Genomic DNA, 20,478 nt, shown 5'->3' on the forward strand with positions numbered 1-20,478 from the left:
AATCACACCAAGGAAATGGTTGTCCTCTCCTACTCCATCCATTGTAAATATTTATAGTTTGTATCATCCTCAATAAAATGTCAATGTAGTGCATACATCTACGTAACTCATACATACTTCATAGGCCTCTACTTCACCACTACTACTTATCACCCTCACAATAATAGTTAAAGGATGTTGTGCACATCTGGTAGGGTGATAATGATATCTCTCGTTGGTAGTCTAAAAAATTGCATATCTAAGTTTCATCTCTTCATCAATACAACCAAAATCCTATACTTGCATTAAATCTCTACAATTTGGTACAACCAATAGAAGCCTACTCAATAAAGCATTATCATATTAACCTATGTGATAGCTATTGAGAGATTGTTATTATCATTGACGTCAAATTTGGTGCTCCAAATTGGTCCAAGTTGATATTTGAGATGTTGTTGATTGATATACGATGTTGTATATATAGATTGATATGTAAGAGGTTATATATGTTGAGTTGCAATACAATGGAAGATAGATATGCATACTTTACAGATTGAAGGTCCTTGTTGTTGTTATTTTTGTTGTTGCTATTATTGTTGTTGATGTTGTTGTCACAGTGTTTGAGATTATTATTGTTCCAGAACCATGAGGACATGAGTATATGAATGTGAGAGTTTTTGGGGTTGGTTGTGACATTTGTTTATATGCTTCAAAATTTGTTCTTCAGATGTCATAGTTCAGTTGTATGTTTAGATATGTTGTGCTGAGTAGAGTTTTGTGCTCTGGTTTGCTCGAGTTTATTTAATTGTTGGTAATTTTCATTTGGTGTTTTGGTTTTCACTTCTTGAATCATGTGATGCTGACTTGGATCGTGATTAGTGTGCTCTAGAATCTTTGGTCTTAGCTATGATTCATTTGTTCCATTTTGTGATCCGGTAATTGTGGCACTATGGTAGCATGTTGAGATTTCATGGATATGTTCTTTTTTGATCTATCTAAATTTGAAGATCTATATTGATATTTTACTCTAGTGATTGTAGTGTCATTAAAATGTTCTTTATGTTAAATATCTCTGAGAATGACTTGTTGTATATTTCCAAATTGACACACACACACACATGATCTCTTTTGGTTGTTGAAGAATGAAGTATGAGGGTATATGTGTGAGTAAGAGTGTGTGAAAGCATGAAAACAGAATGAGGATGAGTGAAGAGTAGAAGTAGTATGCAACAAAGGTAAAGTATTGGTTCAGTATGAGCAGATTATTACAGTGAGTTGGTGAAGTGATTTGCAGAGGTTCTTAATTGGATTTATTGCAAACTATCAGAGTATTGCAGGAAGTTTGTTAAGTGATTTTTAGAGGTTCTTAACCGGATATGTTGCAAGCAAATAGTGTGTTGTCAAATATTTTACTGGAATTATTTTCATGCATATGTAGATGTAATTTTCTAAGTTCACTCTTTTTTTGTGGTAAGCCTTTTCGTCTGTAAACCGATTTTATTTGAGTAGTAAGGTCTCTGGGAAATGAGCCCTCCACCAATGAACCTGTTTTGTAACCTCATATAATTAGTTATATTATCTTGAGAGTTAACCCTCTCTGTGGTTTTTCCTTCTTTTAGTTTTCCACGTATAAAAATATTTGGTGTCCCTTTTGTGGTTTTGTGGTGAAATTCATTTCTATGTTTTCAAGGATAATTAAGATTACATTAAGATCAACATATTAACTATTTTAATTTTAGAATTTGAGTGGAATACTGATTCACTCCCCCTCTCAGTATTTTGGTTTGTTCAATAATTGGTATCAGAGCTTGGTCCCTTGCTTATAGCTTAACCACTTGAGGGAGATCTTGATTTGAATAGATGGCTCCTATGGAAATGAATGGAGAATATCAACTGGATGAAGAACTGAAGACAACCCTTAAAGATCTTGAAAGTGTGGAATCTAAGAATGAATAATTGAAATAAATTGTGAAGGTAGCAAGTGAATGCATGCAGAAGCTGAGAGAACAAACCTGAAAGTTCAAAACAATGCATAAAGAAGTTATTAAGGAATTGAAGCAAGCAAATGAGACTATTGTAAACCTGAAAAATTGTAGATAGAAGAAAGAAGGAAGGCGAAAGAAAGTATAAAGAATGCAATTAATCTAAAGTATGAAGAAAATGGGAAGTTAGAATAAGAATTGTTGAAGCTAAAATTGGAAAATCTAAAGTTTGTGAAAGTTGTGCATTATTGGACCAACTTCTGCCAATATAGAAAGAACACAAGGATAAGGAAGGATTAGGATTCACTATTGATTATTCAAAAGACAAAGGTAAAGAGAAGGAGAAGATGGAGATTGAAAAGAAAACTGAGGGTGCAAACAAAGTTCAAACTCCTAGATCTACTTCATATAGACCTCCGATTTCGCAACCTAATGCTCAAAGGTATCCATCATTTAATGGCTATTGATTTCAATGCAAGTATTTTGGACATAAAGCTATTAATTACAAAAGAAATGTGAATTGGGATATTCAATGCTTTAGATATGGAAAATCTAAACGTAAGGCTAACAACTGCAATAGTCAAGTCAATAACAAAAGCTATAGGTCATTTGTGAATAGAATAAATAGATCACAAGTGAATGCATTTTTCCAAGGTCAATGTCACACATGTCATAAATTTGGTCATAAATCTAATTAGTGAAGATTCAAAGGAAATCTAATGAATTTGAGACATGAGAAGGTAAAGAGCTTTAATTGCAACACATATGGACATTTTGCTAACAATTGCAAGAATGAAAAGGATCTGAAAAATAAAAGGAATGTCATGGTATGCAAAAATAAGGAGTCTATTGAGCCCTCTGCACCTATATCCAGTGTGGGTGCCTCTTCCTTCGAAAACTAGTCCAGTACAATTAATACTCAAGGGTGGATTTAATGAAAAATATACTTGTCCCACCTATGAGAAGGGAATGCTTGTGGCTGTAAAGCGGAAAAATCACGATCGAACCCTAGTTGCTCTCCCCTCTTCCAACTCCAAGGAGAGAGAAGGGAGGTTCGCTAGGATTCGATGGTTTTTCACTTAAGGGAGATACTTTACATTCAAAAGAGGGGTTGAAACTCATAAGATCCAATCCCACACAATGTAAGATTGGATGCTAAATGAATTTCAAGGGTTAGGAAAGCAAGGCTACCCTCTTTTGTAAAGAATGTTGATTAAGGAAATTAAGCTAGGAATGCATAGAAAGTCATAAAGATTCGCTTATAAACTGAGTTTAGGTTATAGGATGAAGCTGCGGACCTGGAATTAGCAGTAGAATGTCGATACGGCGCTGTCCTGCAAATTTGAGCAAAAGTTGTTGGGACGATGGCGCCCGGCACCACGGTGGTCCGAAAAATCCGCGAAACGAAGGGGGATCTGTTCGTCTCTACACAAGGATTCCAGATCTTCAATCTCAGCCGCGTACCTGCAACCTACACACAGAAAAGCGAAGACAATTGGGGGGTTAGGGATTAGGGGTTTGCCTTTAGGTCAAACCCCAGTTTTGGAATTAACCAAGAAATGAGCAAGTGCTGTAAATGTAAATGACTGTAATGTAAAACAAGTACTAATACCTTGTTCTAAGGATGTTTGTATCCTTATGTGCGAAGGTTTAGATGTTGTATGTTGTTGTATTGTAGCATGTAGTATGTAGTGATATGTGATCTCCTCTTCAATGGTTGAATCCTTGACTTAATGCAACACTTAGCCTTGAATGGAGACTTGAAATGATCAATTGCTTGAATGCTTGAATGCTTGAATGTTTGAATCTTGCTTTCACCTTTTTTTTCATCCATCCAAATGAGAGAGGAAAATGTAGTTTATATACTTGTCAATTAGGGCTGATAGACTGATTTTCCCGACCTTAGGCCGACCAAGAAATATAATTTCCAAATTGCAAACAAAAAGACCCGCAATCTCCTTAGGAGACCGGGCCCAAAATAGGACCCAGGGACCAGGGCACTGGGCGCGCTGGTCCCACCTCCCGGGACAGCAGGGTGCAAGGAGGTTCAGGCCAGGGTGCATGAAAAATGCAGTTTTTGGTGTCGTGAGCAAGTTTCGGGGTCTCCATTCAGGTTGCGTGTTGCGTCGCCATCGTGAAGACTGAAATGCAGTCGAAATTGCAAGTGTCACAATTTTAGGATGCTACATTTAGCCCCCACTTTAGCGGGAGTATGTGTGTTCATACTTCCGGTAAAGTACAAGGAAACAACATTGAAAGACTTTCACCACGTCAAGGAGGCAAGATACACCAAGCCCCCAGTGGACTAAGGATCTTACAACTTCGATTGACAAAGTAAAAGGGAAGATCCCGAGGGAGAACCATGACTGTCAGTAGTAAGGTTCCCTCACTATGAGTCATGCAAAAAGAAATACCAAAAATTTTCAAGGCGAAGCTAAGTTCGCCAAGAAATTTTCAAGTATCTTGAAGGGATAGACAGGGTGTATGCCCCCCTACGTTAAAGCGATCGCACACGCCTCAACGGGGGTGATTGTTTTAACGTAGTGATACACATAAGGAATGAGAAGGAAAAGGAGCACGTTATCGCAAAGATTTAGCCCCCAAGTGTGAGATAAACCCAAGGATAATAAACACAAACACAAAGCACGAGGTGACTTCGCTTTCCTCGGGGTCAGTATGCTGTATGATAAGTCATTTATATATATATCATATGTATGTATGCATAATTGTTCTTCATTCCCCAATCAAGGAAGGTCACTTAGAAGAAGGGAACACATGTGTCTTTTGAGTCAACATGAGAGAGACCAAAGAGATCTCAGTGCTTTGCATCGTCCTCAAGTAGACAACACTAAGGACGACAAATAGAAGAATGAGAATAACATATAGAAGAAGTAACAAAAGAGAAGGGGTGAGAATCCACTATGCTAATGTAACTAGTCTAGCATGTCATCTACCCCCCGATCTTGCTGATCAATGTTTCGGGAAGGCAGGGAACACGCTAGAGGAGGAACATCTAACACAGCAAATGGAGCTATCACAAGATCCAAACAAGGGCTATGTTCATGTTCCAAGCCACGTTGTTCTTGTCTAGGAGCTAGGATAAGTGCTTTAGAAAATTCATTAGATAAATGGTTATCAACATCAACAAGTTCATATTCACTATCAGAAGCAAGAGGAGTAACATTTTCATCATGAATAACATTTTCATCCATATCATCATCAAGATTTATAAAAATAGGATCTTTAACTCGCACAGGATCAAGACCATCATGCATCTTATGTTTAGGAGATTTAGGCTCAATATCCGGTTGAAGAGAAAATGGAATAATGCTTGTTGAAGGTGTTTTTGGAGATTGTAAAGTTTGAGAAGCAGCTGCTTGAGCCCTAAGACGACGCTTTCTTCGGCATTCACGTGCAGAACGATTTCGTCTAGTCTTAGTAGGAAGTGTGGAAGATTGAGGAGGAGGAATGTTCTCATCCTTATTACTTGGGTGTTTAGGTTGTGGTCTCTTAGGCTGGATAATAGGAGAAGAAGAAGGTCTCTTTTCTCTATAAAAGGCAGGAGGAGGAACTGCTCCATATAAAGGAGGAATTTTTGGTTTAGGAAGAAGACCAAGTCCATCATGACGAGGAGGGATAGGTCTACTTTTAGAAGGTTTATTCAGCATAGACATAGTCACATCCATGGGGATAGGTTGGGAATCTTCTTGAGAAAAGACATTAGTTTTATCTTTCAAAGGAAGAACTTCCTTCTCAAGAATGATAGGAATGTCAAGTTTAGGTGTTCTAGGTTCACTTAGAGATAGGATCATATCTGTTTTCCACTTTTAATAAGATTTAAAAAGATGATCACTTCGCGGAGGAAGAGACTGGAATTGTTTAGGCCAAAAGTAATCAATAGGAACACTAGAAGTTCTTTCAGCTGGTTTAAAGAAACTATGATTGACTATAACAACTTCACCATTATGGGGAAATTTCAAACACTTATGAATAGGAGAAGCAATAGCTTTCATGGAAGATAGCCAAGGATAGCCAAGCTTCACACGAAATTGTTCGGAAGATGGAATAATAGCAAAGTTCACCTCAAGGGATTTGTTATGGACCTCAATAGGCAATGTAATAGAACCAATTGCAGGAGAAGAAAATGCATCAAATAATTTCACAACCACATCTGTTTTGTCATAGATTACTTGATTCAATTGCAAAGTAAAAAGAAATTCTTCAGTAATAATATTAACCATGCACGAAGGATCAATAAGCACTCCACTGCAAGGTGTATTCTTGACTTTTGCAACTATGTATAAAGGACCATCAGGTGCTCTAATGGTTTCACTAGAATCAAATGTGATGGAAGGTTCTTTAGGGATTTCTTGCTGCTCTACAAAGTTAATCACATTCGGAGTCATAGACACAAGACCATCAGATGAGAGAGAGGAATCATTAGCCTCAATCGCATTAGAAGTATGAGAAGTATGAGAAGGTAATGGATCAGTAAAAATCTGAAGATTTTGGTTAGGAGGAGCTACAGATGTGTTGCCTTTATCATTCATTCCAGAAATAGAAATAGTATTATTATCAATCAAATCCTGAATTTTACCCTTTAAAGAAAAACATTTTTCAGTATCATGACCAGGCTGACGATGAAAGTGACAAAAAGCTTTATGATCAAAATAAGGTGAAGTAATCTTTGCAGGATCAATTTGCCTTATAGGAGGAAGAGTAAGCACATTTTGTTCCAATAACTTATTCATAATACCATGCAATGATTCATTCAAAGGAGTATACTTTCTTTCTTTCTTGAAAAATTTAGAAATAGGAGGCACACCTGATGCTGCATTCACATTGTTGTTGATGATGTTTTCATTGAATTTGATGGAATCTCTGTTCGGTCTAATCTTCCCAAATAGTTGTTGACTGCTATCACCCTTATCACTCGGAGCCATAGGATGTGATTGTTCCATTTGACTCACAATCAGTTGATAATTGTGAAGAGTGGCACACAACTGTTGGAAAGAAGTAAACTCAGAAAACAGAAGTTTGTCTCGAATATCTTTTTGCAAATTAGAAATAAAGATTCTTTGAACATCATTATCAGGCACTGGAAAAGAAATTTGAGCATACAAATGCTTATATCTACCAATGAAATCAGTCACTTTTTCTTTAACACCTTGTTTACAATGCATTAAATCAATCAAAGTAACTTTAGGACTTATATTGTTTTGAAATTGTTGAATGAAAGCATTTGCAAGTTGTTCAAAAGAAGTAATAGAATAAGAAGGCAATGAGCAATACCATTGTAGGGCTTTGTCTCTTAATGTTCTAGTAAACAGTTTCGCAAGCAACCTTGGGTCATAAGCAAAATCAGTACAAATTGTTTGAAAAGTCTTAACATGTGTTAGAGGATCTCCTTTACCATTATAAAGCTCCAAATGCAGGATTTCAACATGTTTAGGGGGAATAGCTCGAACAATGTCAAGAGAAAGTGGGCTCGCAACATCAAATGTAGGCACACTAAACTTAGATTGATTCATAGAGGCAATTTGTTGCTGTAAAGAAGAGACAGTTTGTGCAAGATTATTAATGGTAGCTTCAGTCGAAGAATTCATATTAGATGTGTTAGATTGAGATGGAGGTGTTATGTTATTGAAACAAGGTAAAGAGTAAGGTGGTGGGACCCTATGATAGTCAACCATAGGGGATGATTGGATAGGAGGAACACTACAAGGAGGAATGGAATGGTTAAATGAATTGCCCCCTTGCATCATGTTCATTTGTGAAGATGTAATAGGAACACTCATTGGAGGAATGAATGAAGTCAGATTGAATGAAGGAATAGGGTTAACTGAAGAAGGAGGATTGCCCCCATGACTAGTGATCACAGGAGGAATGTCTTGTATAGAAGTAGCCATTATGTTTGATGTAAAGGTAGATATGCTAGCAATAGGAGTTGTCAAAGGAATAGAATGATTGACTTGTGTAGGAGGTTGTGTATAACCTAAAGTTTCAGCACAACTCTTCATAGGCATCACATTCGAATCCACAATGTGTGCAATTCTGCACAAGATATCAATTCCATTCTTATCACTTTGAAGCATGCGTTTTAAACCCTCAATTAAAGGAAGAGCTTGACTATCGGGATACTCATGAGACATCCATTGGTGAAAATCGTCAAATTGGTTATCCAATTTCGAAAGTTGTTCAACAGAAACCTCATGGAGAGCTTCTTCATCATTAGGAAGATTAGAGGAATTACCCATGTCCTCGTTAAAAAGGCTATTCAAATTAGGTTCCATCTCCTCGGTAGTTAAACCTCGGAAAGACTTAATTCTACGGCTTCGTCTAACGGGAATAGTGTAAGTAGGGCTTATTGTTGTAAAACTCATGCACTAGGGAGAGAGAGAAAATTTTGAATTTAGAGATAGCAATTTTCAGTAAAATCAGCCAATCTTCCAGATTTAAGCTATTAAGTGCAATCACGACAGTCTCCCGAAATTTCAGAAAAAAAGTTCGGGACCGTGGCGCTCGGAGTGCAACACGGTCTTTGCAACTTTTTTCAAAATTTGCAGGGATGAAAGGTATGATGATTTTAGAGCTAATCTGAAAAAATTGAGGGGTTTTACGATTTGTAGATAGGCCAAATTAAAGTTGCAATCTCAAAATTGAACCCTACCCAGATTGTCGAAAAATGCAAAATTTTGAATTTTGAAAAAGAGAGGGAAATTGAAATTTTGAATTTTATGATTTTAGAGGGAATGTCAAAAGCAATGCAAATTTTAAAATTTAAAAATTGACTCAATTTCACGCAAAATTCAATTTTGAAGGCGGAAATCAAAGTTGTTGTAATTAAGCACTTAATTTCAAAAGTCACAAAATGCAAGAATTTGAATAAAGCACTGAAATTTCGAATGAATGCAAACACACTTTTAAAATTTAGGACAGTAAGTACACAATTTTGACACAAAATTTCAATTTCGATGATTTTTGAATGATTAGGAGCCCTAGACCAAGCAATCACAAGACCAACTTTGACTGTAATTTTGAAAGTGTTATAATTGATAAAATCAGCCAAAATTTTGGATTTTAGCAGGAAAATACAGTAAGATCTTGCTCCCAAAATTTCGGAAAAAATGTCGGGGACGATGGCGCTCGGAGTGCACACGGTCCTCGCAACTTTTTTCCAAATTTTCAGGGATGAAAGATATTGTGATTTTATTGCGGAATCCAAAGTTACAGCTGATTTGGAGATGTTTTGATCAGTGAAATTGTCGGACAAAGGTTGAATCAAGAAGGTTTCAAAAATTAGGGTTTTGACACTTAACCACTTAATTTTCAAAATTAAAGCACAGATATGAATTGATAATTTGTAATAGAAGGGCAGATCTGAAACAAACATTAACAATTAAGCATTTCACAAGTTCAATTTTCAAAAAGAAAATTTAGGGTTTTTATGCAATTAACCTCTAAAATTTTGCAAAAGATCAAACATGGAAATGTAATCAATTTTTAGATCTAAGCATGAAAAATCAGAAAGGATGTTCACGTCGGGTTCACCAAAATGTAAAGTGGAAAAATCGCGATCGAACCCTAGTTGCTCTCCCCTCTTCCAACTCCAAGGAGAGAGAAGGGAGGTTCGCTAGGATTCGATGGTTTTTCACTTAAGGGAGATACTTTACATTCAAAAGAGGAGTTGAAACTCATAAGATCCAATCCCACACAATGTAAGATTGGATGCTAAATGAATTTCAAGGGTTAGGAAAGCAAGGCTACCCTCTTTTGTAAAGAATGTTGATTAAGGAAATTAAGCTAGGAATGCATAGAAAGTCATAAAGATTCGCTTATAAACTGAGTTTAGGTTATAGGATGAAGCTGCGGACCTGGAATTAGCAGTAGAATGTCGATACGGCGCTGTCTTGCAAATTTGAGCAAAAGTTGTCGGGACGATGGCACCCAGCGCCACGGTCCTCCGAAAAATCCGTGAAACGAAGGGGGATCTGTTCGTCTCTGCACAAGGATTCCAGATCTTCAATCTCAGTCGCGTACCTACAACCTACACACAGAAAAGTGAAGACGATTGGGGGGTTAGGGATTAGGGGTTTGCCTTTAGGTCAAACCCCAGTTTTGGAATTAACCAAGAAATGAGCAAGTGCTGTAAATGTAAATGACTGTAATGTAAAACAAGTACTAATACCTTGTTCTAAGGATGTTTGTATCCTTATGTGCGAAGGTTTAGATGTTGTATGTTGTTGTATTGTAGCATGTAGTATGTAGTGATATGTGATCTCCTCTTCAATGGTTGAATCCTTGACTTGAATGCAACACTTAGCCTTGAATGGAGACTTGAAATGATCAATTGCTTGAATGCTTGAATGTTTGAATCTTGCTTTCACCTTTTTTTTCATCCTTCCAAATGAGAGAGGAAAATGTAGTTTATATACTTGTCAATTAGGGCTGATAGACTGATTTTCCCGACCTTAGGCCGACCAGGAAATATAATTTCCAAATTGCAAACAAAAAGACCCGCAATCTCCTTAGGAGACCGGGCCCAAAATAGGACCCAGGGACCAGGGCGCTGGGCGCCATGGTCCTGGGGACCAGGGCGCCGGGTACCCTGGTCCTGAGGGACCAGGGCGCTGGGCGCTCTGGTCCCACCTCCCGGGACAACAGGGTGCAAGGAGGTTCAGGCCAGGGTGCATGAAAAATACAGTTTTTGGTGTCGTGAGCAAGTTTCGGGGTCTCCATTCAAGTTGCGTGTTGCGTCGCCATCGTGAAGACCGAAATGCAGTCGAAATTGCAAGTGTCGCAATTTTAGGACGCTACAGTGGCAAATCAAGTTGTTGTTGATGTTGCTGGCAATGTAAGTTTTGGTAGATTGTGCATCCAAAAGAGTAAAGTTATGGCTGATGTCATTTTAATAAGATGGTTTTGGCGATGAAATCCTAGGTGTTCCAAGTGAGATAAATTTTCAATATTTCAATCATTTTAGCATCTGGATTTCATTAAATTAAAGGGTAGAGAAAGGAAAGAAGGAGATTCAGAATTTGAGTCATACATAAGGTATTTTTTACATCTCTTCTTATGGATTCTAAGATAATGACTATTTAGATAATTGATAATTTGTGTCTAGATTAATACAATCATGAGAAAATTAGGAAATTGGTAAATTCTCTATCAAATGAAAGTATCAGATATTTAGGGCATAAGGGTTTAGATCTTTGGAATGAGCTTCATTGGTTCAAAGATGAAGACATGATAAAATATATCTTGAATTGCATTGAGCATGCTCATATGATTTTGGACAAGCCATATCTGATTTTGAAAGAAGTTGTTTTTGTTGTGACTAGTTTATGTGATAATCGACCTCTTCTGGTAAAGAAATTGATCATAAATAAAGAGGTTGAAATCCTAATCGACATATCAGGTGATCAATGGGCACTCATAATTAACACTATTTCCAACCCTATAGTGAGGTAAGTTGCTTATGGAGTTTCTTATAAGATCTATTTCATAAATATCTAGAAGGTTCAACTTTGGCTATTATTGTATACATTGCGCATCAGATGATAAGAGAAGATAAAAAATTTAATTTATGTGAATTGTTGAGAGCACAATTAGTAACAGAAAATATTACTTGATGACTAAGGACTACGGTTATCCTGTCAGATTTGGCTCCTTGATTGTTTGTTTGATGCTTTATTTCACAATCACTTTGCCCCTAAAATAAAATATTACATGGAAATCAAACATTTTAGTTGGAAAATAGATTTTAAGATATTTAGCTTGTTTGGAAAGCAAAGATCTAGCATGCAGAGAATACTTCTTGGAATTTCAAAAGAAGTTGTTCTCCGATTCGGTTCCCAGTTCTATCGATACTCCTAAAGGAAGTGCCTCTGGTAGTAAGATTTCAAAGAGGAACAATGTGATGTCTCTTTGAGATTAATGAAGAAGGCAAAAAGTGAGGTTGTGCATGAGGTTATTTCTCTAGATAATCCAGAACCGTCAATTATGGTTAAGGATGAGCATGTTGTTGAAGAAAGAAAGGATGAAGAAGATGATCCATGCAGTGTTGATAATATTCTAAGTTTTTCTAAGGAAGAAGTTGGATTGAAAAAGGTTGGTGAATTGTGGATTGAGTGTCCCACTTATGATTAGGATCAAATTGAGGAAATTATGATTGCTTATCTGGTTCAAAACTATATTTCTCTAGACAGTACTGTAGACACCTTATCAAATGTCCTGTGTGATGTGCTTAGAGATTAGATGAAGTGGTCTGTTAAGGTATCAATTGCTAAAAAAATATATTCAAAATGACATGGAGAAGAAGTGCATATATGCTTAGAATATAATATCTGAAGAAATAAAGAATATGAGAGTTTGTGTGGTAAAAGCAAGCAAAGTTTACAGATGTCGTTTCCAATGGCATGTTGTTGGGGAGCATTTCAAAGAAAAAAATGACTTTGTTGAATCTAAATTGTGTTCCTTGGGTAAGGTGTTTGACATTTTTCAGTGATATTGATGGTGCAAAGAGAAGGAAGAAAAAATGTTTGCAATCAAATCTTACTTTTTATTAGAAACAGAAAGAAGATGTGGTAAGTATATTCTTGAAAGTAAAACATATTGTTGAACCTTAGTTAGAACATCTTTATTCCCAGATCATTATCAGATGTAGTTGATATAATTATGTAGAATGATAGTTTGAGCTTAAGTATCCATTTGGAAATGAACTCTTGGAAGTCTTTCTATCTGGAATTGAAGGAGAAGTATAAGAGGGTCTTTCAGAAGAGTAAATGAAGTTTTCTTTCCTTTGCAGTACAGTTTTTGTTTTGGTAACCCATTTTTGTTGTTACCCTTTGCCCTTGCCTTTTCCCTTGATGTCAAAGGGGGAGAAGTATTGTATATTGGAGAAATTTTGTGTTGAGTCTTGAATCTTGGAAGCATTATCTGAGGGGGAGTGATGGCAAGTTTTGATATATGTTCTTTTCCATCAATGACAAAAGGAGGGTTTGTTGAGAAATTTTTGTTTCCATTGATGTCAAATCTGGTGCTCTTGATTGATATATGATTGATATGCGAGATGTTTTTGATTGATATGCAATGTTGTATATGTGGATTGATATGTAAGAGGTTATAAATGCTAAGTTGCAACACAATGGAAGATAGGTATTCATGTTACAGATTGAAGATCCTTGTTGTTACTATTGTTGTTGTTGTTATTGTTGTTGTTGATGTTGGTGTTGTAGTGTTTGAGATGATTATTGTTCTAGACCGATGAGGACATGAGTATATGAATGTGAGAGTTTTTGGTGTTGGTTGTGACATTTGTTCATATACTTCGCAAGCTGTTCTCTAGATGCCATAGTTCAAATGTATGTTTGAATATGTTGTGATGAGTAGATTTGTGTGCTCTTGTTTCCTCCAATTTATTTGATTGGTGGTAACATTCATTTTGTGTTTTGGTTTTCATGTCTTGAATTGTGTGGTGTTGACTTGGATCATGATTAGTGCACTCCAGAATCTTTGGTCTTAGCTATGACTTGGTTGTTCCATTTCGTGCTCCAATAATTGTGACATTATGGCATAATGTTAATATTTCATGGATATGTTCTTTTCTGATCTAGCTAAATTTAAAAATCTATATTGATATTTTGCTCTGATGATTGTAGCATGTCATTAAAATATTTTTTTTGTTAAATATTTTTGAGGCCGACTTGTTGTGTATTTCCAAATTTATACACACACACACACATGATCTCTTTCAATTATTGAAGAATGAAGTATTAAGGTATATATGTGAGTAAGAGTGTGTGAAATCATGAAAGTGGAATGAGCATGAGAGGAGAGTAGAAGTGATAGGTGACAAAGGTAAAGTGTTGGTTTGGTATGAGAAGATTGGTGTAGTGAGTTAATGAAGTTATTTATAGAGGTTCTTAATCGGATGTATTGCAAACTATCAGAGTATTGCAAGAAGTTTGTGAAGTTATTTGCATGGTGTTCATGACAAAGGGTCCATGCTGTACCATTGGCTCATTCTGGGGTTTCCCTCCAATTTCTACAAATCTATAGGGCTTTCTATCAATATTGTTATTTCACACACTCACCCCATCACCAAACAAAGGTAAAGTGTTGGTTTGGTATGAGAAAATTGGTGTAGTGAGTTAGTGAAGTGATTTGTGGAGGTTCTTAACCGGATCTGTTGCAAACTATCAAAGTATTACAAGAAGTTTGTGAAGACTATATCATTGTTGTCCTCTTCTTTTTTCATGCATAGTTCATAATTTGGAGCTGTAGATTATTTCTCAAATTATTTTTCTTCTAGTTGCTATTTTTTTGTTTACCGCAATATGCTTGCTCATGCACACCAAAGTGGAAAAAACTTAAGGGTGAAAAGTGCATTCTTGGCAAATTTTCTTTTTATCTCTTATACCACTTTGTATGTGTATTCTAAATACTTTTACCTAACTCATTATTTAACCGATTGGACTCTTCCACTAACCTCAAACTCAAATTCATACTCTAAACATCATCTTACCTATGTTCAAAACATTCTTCTCTCAAATCATTTTTTCCTTTATCAATTCCATGATCATGGATATGACCTTGACCTAGTTCATGGTTGTAGATGGCCTTGACTTTTTTTGTCCATTTTCAAAATTAATTAAGGTTTCATGTTGACTCAATCCCAACTACCATTATTTTCAATTCCAGTGCCAAAAAAAACTAATTATTTGCCTAGGACATATATAAAAGGACGTCACTCCTAGGTCATTTCATAAAGTAAATAATTGCTTAACATCATTATTTATCACTCTAAAATTAAAAAATTTAAAATAAATCAAATATGTATAATAGCTCTATTGTGCCATCTATAATGGTCTTGTAGGAGTTCATGATACAACCATGGAAGCCAAGAATCATCTACAAGCAAAACACTTGTCACACAAAAGAGATCAAGCAAAAATAATATTCTCTATAAAAACTTGAGAATTCTATATAATTGCACACAAGAATATTGGAGATACAATTACAATGAATGAAACCCTAGATGCAAATCCCTAATGCAAGATTAAATTAGCTAGTGCCAAGTGTCACAATCATAATGAATGAGACAAATTAAGCTATTATTAGCCTAATTAAATAAAAGGAAAAAGAACCTAAGATTAGCTTAAGTGAAAAAGTAATTAAAGGACCCAATTAATTAGTAATTATATAATGTGTCATAACTATTCCAATAGATCTATTGTGCAACAATCATTTAAATTATACAAAAAACTCAAATTATGAATTTTGACAACCCTCACTTCACATTATTGTTTTTTTGTCATCATATGGAATCTCAAACACTTGGTGCATCATTGTACTACACCATTATTATCTATTTACACATATGTTGTATATGCTCTTGGATTTTCTTCTAACACTTTACAAAATCATTGAATCAATCAACAAGGTTTGATAAGGGCATAAACGGACTCATCACTTTCATACCCTTATATTAGCAAATATTCAATTTTGGGATCTTTTAAACACCACCATTTTTTTCATTTATAGTTGCATGTATAAGAGATCATTAACTATAGTTATTGAAGTCCTAAAGATTTAGGGTTCAAGGTCATACATAAGATTTAAGGTTGTACTTTTCAAGATAAGATTACAAGTATGAGGACCAAGGTTACAAGTAAAATCTTAATCAAGGTTCATGCATAATTTAAAAATTTACAGAGCACAGTTATTGCAATATGATAATTTCAATGTGACCTCATATTTCAAGTTGCAAACCTCTATCATAACTAATTTAGTATCCTCTTCAATACCAAAGTTTGTAGTGTATAATTTCAATTAATTTATTATATTTCAAATCTAGTTCAAATACATGTTTGAAAAAAATAAATTGTATAATAAATATGCCCTTTCAACCCATCGATATCATTGCTCAATATAAAATTAATTACTTGATAGATTGGAATGAACATCGTAAATTCTTCCTTATCAAAATCAAAAAAATATCTAATTTATTTAAGAAATCTTACTAAAAACTATGACAGAAAAGAATATTTAAATCTTAATAAAATACCTCTTTAAAATATTTAATCCTATTAAATATATAAAAAAAAATAATAGATAAAACAATATACCTTTCTTGCACTATTTATTCCCTTATCCACTACTTTCATTATACACCATTCCATCCTTTATCCTCACTTTATTATATCTTAGACATTTCTTGTTACAATAAATCTCCTTTAAAAATCTCCTCCTAAAATGGATAAGAACAAAAATATTTAATCCTATTAAATATATATAAAAAAATAATAGATAAAACAATATACCTTTCTTGCACTATTTATTCCCTTATCCACTACTTTCATAATACACCATTCCACCCTTTATCCTCACTTTATTATATCTAAGACATTTCTTGTTACAAAAAATCTCCTTTAAAAATCTCCTCCTAAAATGGATAAGAACAAATTATAAAAATCCTCTTTAAAGTTATTCTCCTAAAATGTACAGGAACAAATCATAAAAGGAAATAAGATAGAACATTTCTTATAAAAAATCACAATCTACATTTCTAGTATCCACTAAAAATCATTGAGAATTTTTTTATTTAAAATAAACATAAAGTAAGAAAGAATGCAAATTTCACTAGTGAGTTTTTTATTTTCAAATCATCAAGAGTATAAAATAAATATGTTAATATGATAATTACCCTGAGCAAAAGTTATTGTTTATTTTTTTATTTTTTTTATATTAATCTCTTCCATACATTGAATTAAAGAAACCGAATGAAAAGTCAGCTTCCACGGTATTGTAGATGGAATAACTTGGGCGAGTTTTCTATGGATGCGTCTATTCTGGCTCCAAAACGACAGTACGGATTGACTAACACACGTGTTAGTCAAGCGTTTTACACCGTCGATTTTGCAATTAACAACTGCGATTGACTAACCTGTCGCTAACAGGCTGTATGAAAGGTCCTTTTTGAAACCAGAATAAACACAGCCGTTTTGTATCACCTTTCTAATTTTTTATATAAAGAAGATATGTACATACAATCAATACTTTTGGAAAGACGAGATCTATCAATTAGCAGCAAGCTTCAAATTGGAAGGAAAATAAGCAATTGTAGAAATTTTAATAAATGGGTTCCAAACTTATTCACAGTTCTGAAACAGTGGATGATGCACATACTCTAATGATGATAATGTTTCTGAAAAGACTCAGTTTTATGTGGGGTTGGAGAGATGTATTGAGGATATGAAAGTGTATTTGTTCGACAGCCAGGTGTCGGTCGTTGGTGTGAATGGTATGGGAAGTGGCGGGAAGACCACTCTCGCGTTGTCTCTCTGCAATGATCTCCAAGTTGAAGGTGATATCCCCTCTAAATTCTTCATATTTTTCTGAATGTTCTAATCATTTATTTCAAAAGTCATTGTAATTTCTGGGTTTTCTTTTCTTATGTCAAGATTTTAGGTATGCATATAAAAAGAGAAAAGTTAGCAAATACCAGCCGTGTTCTTATTGTATTTTGCCTGTCATGCGGGCTAACCTCTCTATCGTAATCAAATTGGAAGCTTAAAAACAAACAAAACTTGATTCAAAAACAGGGGAACATTTTGAACACATGCAGCTCATAACCTTTCTTTCACACCACAAAAACAAACAAACAAAAAGCCATTACATACAGATTTTCCCCTCTCCAGAAAACCGAATCAAACTTTTGTTTATATATAGTGTTTTTTTTGGTCGATAATAGGTAGGGTCAGGAAAATATATTGATTTTAAAGAAAATTTACACAAAGAAATCACAAATTTTTACAATAATCCAATAGGACATAAAAACTTTGGATATAAAATTATATTCATGAACATACACAGAAGGAAAAAACCACATCCAAACCCTAAAATTATCTAAATTCAGGATGGGATTAACTGCTGATTACAAACCATTTATCTTTTTCAGATAAAATCTATAAAAGCTTTATCAAAATTTGTAAGCTTTATCAAAGTTTATATGTAATGTTTTGAAATCATGCAGAAATTCCTTTTATTTCTGCTATGCTACCTCTGTGCTACATGCAGATAACCCGATGTAGAATTTAACATAAACACAACAAACAGGGGAGAAGTTATTAGCAAAGAATCATGGAGCACAGATAATAAAGCACGCAGGAAAAAACAGAAACAAATTTCTATCAGCAAAGAAATATTTAGAAATCTTATACTTCCTCTTTCTTCCTAAGCTAAACGAATGCATTCTCAAATACAATCTAAAGGCACCATGTTTACATATTAGTGAAATGTACTCTTTAAATATCAAACATAAACCCATATATTTAAATTTAACTAATTGTCCTCTTAATTTTAAATATCATCGTATAGAAGACACCTCTAGAAACAAAACCAAGAGAACTTTGTCGCATTACCTAAAATTCAATCTTTGTGTTATATTATGGGGGTCTCGTGCTACATGGTTTAGGTTAAAGGACATATTCTCATGCATGTTAAGGTATTCGGCCTAATGCCCTATGCTCTGCCATGGTCTATTACCAACTGCCAGAGCAGTGATTTGGCAGAGTTGCCTCTTGAGATCTGCAATATGCCCTATGCTCTGTCATGGTATATTACCAACTGCCATCTGCTGCAGAATTTACCATATGATATTGGAAATATGAGCCATCTAAGAATATTAAGGCTATCGGCATTACCAGGCCTGAAAGAGCTTCCAGTATCAATTGGAAAGCTTGAAGAGTTGGAATATCTGGACATTTCAGTATGTGAGGGCTTGAAACAACTTCCAAAGGAAATAGGGCAACTCAAGAAATTAAGGGAGTTTGATATGAGGGAATGTTCTTGTTTGAGAAGGTTACCCACAACTGTTTGTGAACTCAGTTGCCTGAAGCTTGTTGTGTGTGATGAGAAGATTGGAAAGCAGTGGATGAGGACCAAGAACATTTCTATACCGGAGCTTACAGTTGAAATTGTGGAAGCACACTTTAGTTTGGATTGGCTTGATGATTAACTTATAAGAATAGTTTAAAAGATGGAGAGTATTATCAAGGATGAAATCAGGCTGCAGGCTAAATGTTTTATCTCTCAGCTTCAGGCTAAGGTCCACCATCAGCATCACACTTCAACTCTGATCATATCCTCCATGCCTCTACTGAAAATGGCGGTATTTCCTGATAATGCCGAGCTTGATTTGGAGTTTATTCTGGTTTGACAGCGGAGTTTGAAAGATTGCCCAAGCTGCCTTTTTGCGCAGCTAATTTATGTTGATTGCCCAAGCTGCCTTCTTGCCAAATTTAGGGGGCTCTTTTATGATCTGCCTCCTTGTTCGCTTCTTTATAGCTGTTCCTTTTCCAGCTGGTCAATTCGCTGCTATGACTTTGTATTTGTAATCTGATTCGCTTCTGCTATGACTTTGTATTCGTGATCTGATTCGCTTCTTTCGATTGGACAAAATATATAATGTCATCTACATTTTCAGTTTATGGGTCGTGATTCATTATTTTGTATGCTCATTGCAGCGAACATTCTAGAACGATGACATTTATTCCTTTTTTATTCATTGAATAGTAATGCTATCTTTGTTACATCTTCACTTCAAAATGAAAATGCCACAAGGGAACTATAAATTCACATTGCAACGTGTTATTTTTAAAGTATATAAAAGATTCTTGATACGTATTCTTGCTTTTGTAAATTTTAATTACAAATTTTAGCAATATTTTCTTGGGGCATGATATTCACCTTATTTACTTTTAGTTGTCTAGGTATTTAATATCTACATCATGCATTTAATGTTTGAGTCATATTAGTTGTTGATACTACATCACACATTGCCGTTATAAACAAGGCATCTTATTGTACATTTCATATTCAACTAATATTCAATTAATGCATTCTTATCATGCAAGTTCTATTTGTGAGAGATCATTTGTACATGGATACTTAACTTGGCCTTATAGTTGGGACCCATTATCATCTTGCATTCTTTTGCATAATAATTTCATCTCCCTAAGTTGCACTTAAAGGGGTGTGTTAGTGTGAATGGGGTTATTGCCTAACTAGACATTAGTGGGAGCCTATTCACATGACTTAAGTTTACATAGGCCCTACATGTGAAGTTAGTTATAATGGGGCCATGTTGCTCTCATTTATTTTTAGTTGTCTAGGCATTTAATACTTGTATCATGCATTTAATGTTTGTGTCATGTTAATTGTTGATACTACACTGCAAATTTCCTTTATAAACAAGGCAACTCATTGTACATTTCATATTCAATCAATGCATTCTTATTATATAAGTTATCTTACCATTCTTTCTTGTGGAAGCTATTTTGGTCTAGCAAGGATTGATTCTAGGAGTGTTGAGAAATCACCTACCAACTCCTCTGATTGTCTTCTCAAAAGCAATGGCCACATTCATAATATTTAAAGATTTCTAAGATTTGACATGCTATGTGAAGTTTGTTTCTCAAACTTTAATTATCAATGATCCTATTTTATTGCATTA

General features: G+C 34.9%; 1 protein-coding gene across 1 annotated transcript; it reads left to right on the forward strand.

Annotated features, from left to right (window-relative positions):
• Positions 1-18,480: 18,480 nt before the first annotated feature.
• Positions 18,481-18,981, forward strand: LOC131055893 (probable disease resistance protein At4g33300). Its single transcript, XM_057990212.2, has one exon. It carries the CDS (start codon positions 18,481-18,483, stop codon positions 18,979-18,981), a length of 501 nt encoding a protein of 166 aa, XP_057846195.2.
• The last annotated feature ends 1,497 nt before the right edge of the window (positions 18,982-20,478 follow it).

This window comes from Cryptomeria japonica, chromosome 4, assembly GCF_030272615.1.
Source record: "Cryptomeria japonica chromosome 4, Sugi_1.0, whole genome shotgun sequence".
Lineage (NCBI taxonomy): Eukaryota > Viridiplantae > Streptophyta > Pinopsida > Cupressales > Cupressaceae > Cryptomeria > Cryptomeria japonica.